General features: G+C 41.2%; 1 protein-coding gene across 1 annotated transcript in view; it reads left to right on the top strand.

The window, feature by feature from the left end:
• The first annotated feature begins 1,685 nt into the window (after positions 1 to 1,685).
• OLFML2B (olfactomedin like 2B) overlaps positions 1,686 to 7,395 on the top strand; it is a 126,044-nt gene continuing 120,334 nt past the window's right edge. The window contains exon 1 of the mRNA XM_075832265.1: positions 1,686 to 1,912. Coding sequence (XP_075688380.1) covers positions 1,727 to 1,912 — 186 coding nt within the window. The 5' untranslated portion in view covers positions 1,686 to 1,726. The remainder of the gene's footprint in view (positions 1,913 to 7,395) is intronic.

The raw sequence follows: 7,395 nt of genomic DNA, 5'->3' as shown, positions 1-7,395 counted from the left end.
AAATAGCATTTTATCAGATTTTTTTCAAGGCAGCATGAACTGAACACAGCAATTCTGGCATTGTTTTTTTTTTTTTACGGTGTTCACCGTGCGCGTTAAATAGCATCATCATTTTACAGTTGGGGTCGTTACGGACGTGGTGATGCCAAAAAAGTGTAGCTTTTTTCATTTTGTTTTTTTTTCATAATTAAGTATTTTGTAAGGGGAAAAGTGTTTTGTTTTGTTTTTCTTGGGATTTTTATTTAATTCGTATTAACTTCATTAGACTTTTTAAACTTTTTTTTTAGTCCCACTAAGGGACTTTACTGTGCTATGTTTTGATAGTTTTTAGGGCACATTCAGACGTGGCGGAATTGCTGTTGAATTCCGCTGCGGACAGTCCGCAGTGGAATTCTGCAGCAGCTGTTTTTCGAAAATTTAGTTTAGACGTTGCAGAAAATAACTGCAGAATTTAGGCTGCGGTGCAGAATTTTCCCTCTGCAGTATGCTCATTATGTTGCGGAAAAGCAGTGGAATTTCACTGCGGATTTCAGCCTTTGCATTGCAAAGGCTGAAATCTGCAGCAAGTCTACTGTGATATCTGCAACGTCTGAGTTACCTGTCAAATATGAAAATGTTGCTGCAAACCGAAACTGCAGCAACATTTTCAGCAGAAAAATTCCGCCACGTCTGAACATGGCCTTATAATACACTGCAATACTCCTGTCTTGCAGTGTATTATGCCTGTCAGTGTAAAACTAACAGGCATCTATTAGGCAGACCTGCCGGGCTTATGTCATAGCCCCTCCTTTTCACAGCGCTGTGGCATAAATACCCTTAATGGCCGCAGTGAAAACACGTATTGACGGTCATTAAGGGGTTAAAAAAGGAAACCGGAATAAAATTAGAAGAGTAGAATAGAAATCACCTGCTCTGCTAACAAGGTGATCAAAAAGGTTGGTATACGGATGGTATTAGTTATACAATTTGATAACTGACTTCCCCTATAACATGACTTCAGCCTTTTTATATTGTAATGTCCTATGGAAATAGCGAGCTCCTAGGGCTAGGAAATGCTGTGTCTGCAGTTTGTCCTCAGTGGCTGAAATGTTTGTGTTGGCACAAGACATTTACTACAGAGAAAAACGCACCTGATTGTCGAGGAGTTCCCGGCAATGAATATATTTCTCTGTTATAAACTGCTGGATCAGTTTCTCAACTGGAAAAATATTTAGTTATCATTCCCTAAAACTTAAGTAGACACTGGAAACTTTTCCCCCACCTTTCTTCCCTTGTAGGGAGACAAGACTAGTGAGCGCAACAGCCAAGTCTCCCAGCTGCTCCGAGCACCCAGATCTTCTCCTCAGTTCTTCAGCACCTTTAGCCTTTTCTTATGTTGTAACTTGAGAAGACTGTGTGGAGCTAAAGAAAGAAGCCCCTGCCTCTCTTGTCTGGCTGCCCCTTTCATCCCTCTGCAGTTCAGTGAAGGCAGACAACTCAACAGGCTGGCTGGCAATGCTTCTCTATATGATGAAGACAACCTGCATGTGAATGTGCAGAGCTGGTCAGACACCAACACATTTTGGGTAGATGTTTTGCTCCGACTTGCTAAGTGGCTTCCTCTCTCATTGATGTGGAGAAGAATAAGAAGGTTCTTTGTGTTGTTACTTTGTGGCGCTCAGCTGATGACAGTCTAGACAACGAATATTTTGGAGTTGTATGGTGACCTCCATCTCTTGCTATTCTTATGGATCCATACAGGATTACGCTATTTCTTCTAGGTTTCATTCATTTCTGCATGGGGTTTATTGCCCTTGGAGAAAGCAGCAAGAATTTTAGTCCTTCTCCAGTTCAGCCAACACAATCTTCTTCAAGTTCAGAAGAGAAATCACTGGATGATGAGTCTGAGAACCAAGAAAACATTTTGTCTCAGGTACCGCAATCCTACTGTCTACTCCGTTTGCATTGTGTCTCTTTATCATTTTCATTATGATCGAAATTCATGTGGAATATCATTTAAAGCAGCTACCCACGTATTCTTAAGGCATATCCACATTTTTTCAGTTGTATCATCAATATTGTATAGATCATATAAGGCGGAATATAAAAACGAGAATTTTAAACTGACTTTTAGCTTGTCATGAGAGAGAGAGAAACAGGTTTATTTCAATTCCTTCTTCGCAGGGATACTGCCAGTCACTTATGTACATAGTAGGATTCCAGGATACCTAGCTAAAGCTGAGACCTTCGTCTCTGAGGCTAAGTTCACACTAGCATTAATATACGTTTACCTCTCTTCTGTCAGAGGAAGAGAGGATCGAAACATTAAACGGAAAGCAACGGTTCCGCTAGAATTACCATTGATTTCAATAGTAATTATTTTGTTTCAGTTGCTTTTCGCTTGTCTCTTGTTTGCTAGGTTTCCGTTTTTTGGAACGATAACAAAAGTTCTGCAGACTGCACTTTTGTTTCCATTAAAAAAAAACGGAAGCCTGGCGAACGGAGACAATCGGAAAGCAATTGAAACAAAAGAATTACCATTGAAATCAATGATAATTCTAACGGAACCGTTGCTTTCCATTTAATGCTTCGATCCTCTCTTCCTCTGATGGAAGAGAGGTAAACGTATATTAATGGTAGTGTGACCTTAGCCTAAGGGTTATTGCGAGAATGATGGATCACTGTAAATATAATTTTTACTAGGAATCTTTTATACATAAGGCAAATTTTCCTAGCTAAGCCTAAATGTTACAATTATTTTTTATCTACTGTGAAGCTAAAAAAAACAACAACCCTGCCACCTGATCCTCTAATGAGAATTGTAATGTTTATTTTCCTGCTGTTGATTCTTATAAAGTCTTTGTTGTGTGAAAACCTGCAAGCAATCTGAGGTGGTGGTGGCGAACAGAATCCAGGGAGTATTACCATTACTACTGTAGTAAAGAATGCAGTGGTTAAGGAACTGACAGTGCCAGAACATAAAATAAAGTCAATGTATTATAATACATTACTGAAATTCCCACAGACATAAAGCTCCTAAATATAAGGGGAACAAGTCACTGTATGGGCAGAGACAATGTTGACCAACAGATGGAGACAATGAGCCTTCAATAATTATATACACTGGTTAATGACACATCTTTGTTAGGCTTAGCCTTCAGGCAGAATCTGTCTTTACTGGTTGTGGAGTCAATCTTAAAGGGGTTGTCCAGTCCCTAAAAACTGATGGTCTATCTTCAGGATAGGACAGCAATAGCTGATGGGTCGGTGTCCGACTCCTGGGACCCCCACCGATCAGCTGCTTTGAAGAGGGTGCAGTGAAGATGTAGTGGCGATTCACAGGTATTGCAGCCTTCTTCTCCCATTGAAGTGAATGGGAGAAGAAAGCTGCAATACCTATGAATCGCTGCTACATGTGTGTCGACGAGTCACAGTGAGCAAGTTGAAATGGAGGGGAAGCAGCGCTCATACGAGCGCTGCACCCCCTTCAAAACAGCTGATCGGCGGGGGTCACGGGAGTCGGACCCCGACCCTTCAGCTATTGATGGCCTATCCTAAGGATAGGCCACCAATTTTTAGGGACTGGACAACCCCTTTAAAGCACAGACTTCTGCTACTTATTTTACAGAATGTTTAGAATTTTAGCCAGGGTTGTTGCTAGGGTCTAAAAAGATCAGTGGCACGGGCCCCAAGACATAGGTTTTGTACCCTGTCTCCCCCCAATTTAAAAAACTATATATATATATATTAAATAGATCATTGCTATGAAACAACTTTTAGAACACATACTAGGCTCCGATAGACCACCTCTTCAGTCCCTTGATATTACTTTATAATGAAAATCAGTGCTTTGGGGCCTGAAACCTATATCCATAGATAAATCAACCCAAGTTATTTTTTTCCATCATAAACACTAATGTATATATGATAACACATCTCTGAATAATATAGTCATGCACTTTGAAAATAATACCACTATACAAGGACAGAAAAAAATCCTCCACACAATAACCACATATTTATTCAATAATACCTCCATATTGTTACCAAATAACACCACTATATCATGAAAATATTGTGTCACAACCTAATGAAGGTTGATGGCCTATACAGTGGTCACATACCAGTTCTACACTGCTTCTGTATGGAGTTTTATCACGCTGCAAACCATATAAGTAATTACAGTACATTTATATTCAGTGACTCACAAGTAACGTCTTCTCTGGTTGGAGTCGTCAGGGTTGCCAACCTCCACTTCAGAAATTTCTGGACAACTGAGCTAAAAATCCAGGACAGACCAAAATTTTTACGTACACATTACAAAATCATCGCCTGTGCACTGTGCACAGCCTTGATTGCATATTTTCCTCCGCTAACTTAAGTGATGTTTTCTCTGATTAGTTGTTCACTTTCCCTTTCTTTCTCCATCCGGCCCGGACCACTGTGACGACTTATTCCAGCCACGACTCGTCTCTGCAGAATTTGACACACAGACATGTTGGTTTCTCGCTTTTCCAGCTCCACGTCTATACCCTATCCTCTAAACAAACTCATAATCCACAGTGTCCCAGACATTAATAATAATCCCTTAGTGCTCGACACAATAAAAGTGCCCCATCACTAACCGTGCCCCCTTTGTGCCGCCTGTATATAGCGCCACACACATTTTAGATAGCGCCACACAGCCCCCTTGTAGATAACTCCACAAAGCTTCCCCTTGTAAATAGCGCCACACTACCCTCCTTGTAGATAGCGCCACACAGCCCCCCTGTAAGTAGCTCCACACTGCCCCCCTTGTAAATAGTGCTGCACAGCTCCCCCTTGTAAATAGCTCCACACAGCCCCTCCTTGTAATAAGCACCACACTGCCCCCCTTGTAAATAGCTCCAGACTGTACGCTCTTGTAAATAGCTCCATGCTGCCCCCTTGTAAATAGCTCCACACAGCTCCCCCTTGTATATAGCACCACACTGCCCCCCTTGTAAATAGCGTCACACAGCTTCCCCTTGTAAATAGCACCACACAGCCCCCCCTTGTAAATAGCACCACACTGCCCCCTTGTAAATAGCTCCACACAGACCCCCTTGTAAATAGTGCTACCACTCTCTGCTCTGCTTGACGTGACTCACTGAGGAGCCGAGTTGGTCATGTGACGGAGGTCCTCTTCTGATTGGGGTCCGTGACGGCCTGGGAGTGGACCAGTCCAGTCATCTGACCTGAGTCATTTGACCTCATGACACTGAGGTGAAGTCAGGTGACAGGTCAGGTGTCTGGATTGGTCCACTCCAGGCACCGACCTCACTTGGCAGCATATTTTCAGATTCCGCTGTCAAGCGGAATCTGAAAATACGCCAGGCCGTGGCCTTTGCACTGCGCATGTACATATTGGCACATGTTCAGTGCAAAGTTTCGGGAGAATAAAGAGAAACCCCGGAGAGTTCTTTTTTCTGCCGGATGCTACGAATGGCAGAAAAAAACTCTGATTTTTGTGGAGTGTTCGTAAATTTATGGACGGTTGGCAACCCTGGAAGTCATTCACTTTCCATTTTCTTCCTCATCCGGCCCATACAACCATGACAACTTGTACTCACCTAGCCCCGTTCCCACGATGAACATATCTGCGCAGTCTCAGGCTGCATGTCTCTTCAGCCACATAAGGCCTGCAGCCTATGAGATGCTGAGACGTTACCCTTGCGTAGGCCGGCGCATTGCAGTGACGTTATCACGCCGGCCTTGCAGGGATCCTGTCCAGCGTCTTATAAACTGCATGCCTCACATCACATGTAGCCTAGGAGAGTGAATGATGGTAAAGGGTGCTGAGAGTACTCAACTGTATCTACGTATCTGAGGCACTGGGCCAAAAATCCGGGTCTTAAGCCCCAGATGCCCGGTGCTAGCAAATTGAGAGATAAAGCAAGAATTAACATGAAAACAGGAACTCCAATAGCAAATATTCACCGCCAATTAAACACAAAATAGGATACAGCCTGTAGACATCATTTTGGCAGATATCCTTCTACATATACAACCACAAATGTATACAAACACTTTGAAAATAACCAAGGTTTTTTTTACCTATCAAATGTCAATTTCCATGTTTGTGGATATGTATTTGAACTCATGTTTCCCATGAGGTTTTTGAAGGACATTACATTATTAATAACAATACTAAAAATAAAGAACTTTCAATTCACAATATATCAGTTACTATGGACAGAAGGAATACGTTTTACTGTGCTGTTTCTTTTTATGACTTTTTTACTATGGTAATATGAAAAATATGTTTCTGTTCCAATTTTGTCTTCAAAAAAGATTTTTAGAAAAGAGACAAAATGTAGTATTATGGTAAAAAGTATTGTAAAATTAAGGACAATGCTGCTACACCACAGGCTAGATGGGGCTCTAAATACATTTAAGAAATCGAATTGATGGAATATGGAATATTATTCATCTTTTTATAAATGTATAAGCTGTTAGCTGTACGATTATATTGAAAACAGATTTTCATGTTAGTTGTCCTCAGATGCTTGCTTGGCTCCTTCTGTAACTCAAGGAGCATAGCTATAGGGGTGCAGAGGAAGCATTCACACCTGGGCCCTAATTGGCACATGGTAGGTGGGGCCCAAGAGCTTCAAGTTACACCTCTGTGGAATTCCCATAGACTTGAATGGAGAGAGCCACGCACATGAACAGCAGCCTCTTATTTCAGTCTGCAGCACTGCCTCACTTAGTGGAATGGGCATCAGGGGACCCCTGTTCTCCGGATAGGTTGGGATCCCCTGACCACTGTTTTGCCAGGTGATGCCGCAAACCATGTGGATATGCCATATGTCTCAGATGGAAAACCTGCACTCTGGTTTATTTTCTTGCTTTCTTTACTTCAATACAAATGATGTTTTTTTTTTAATTTGCAAGGGACTGTTAAATATATAATAATTCAGCTAAATTGTGGATTTGATTCCACTGTGTATAATTGTACTACCAGATGTAATTACAGTTACTGTATGCTTCTAGTGGGTTCCCAAATGATCTGTAAAATATGGAGGATTTCTCAGGTGTTGGCAGTATGTAAGTGCATGGCACTGCCACCAGTATAGCACACCCACTTTGAAAAGTTCTGCTGAGCATGCTGTGGCTTCACTGCCATAATCATAACCCTAAATACATTATTATAATATATAACTTAAAACTAAATTATCATTGACCAGTAAAGTATATTTAATGTAAAGCATGTAATCTACAAGAAAAGTTATATGGTTCTCTACATGTGTACAGGGTATACCAAATCCCTCACTATAAATTATAATTCTATATTAAAGCTCCAACTTAAATGGAAAAGTTGACCGGTGCACCTAAATCCTTATTCCAGCAACTACATCTTGTTTTATTTATTTTTTAAAGTTCAGTCTTTTGTGC

The sequence above is a fragment of the Rhinoderma darwinii genome, chromosome 7, assembly GCF_050947455.1.
Source record: "Rhinoderma darwinii isolate aRhiDar2 chromosome 7, aRhiDar2.hap1, whole genome shotgun sequence".
Lineage (NCBI taxonomy): Eukaryota > Metazoa > Chordata > Amphibia > Anura > Rhinodermatidae > Rhinoderma > Rhinoderma darwinii.
The sequence above is the reverse complement of the archived record's forward strand: the minus strand, read 5'-3'. Positions and strand labels throughout refer to the sequence as shown.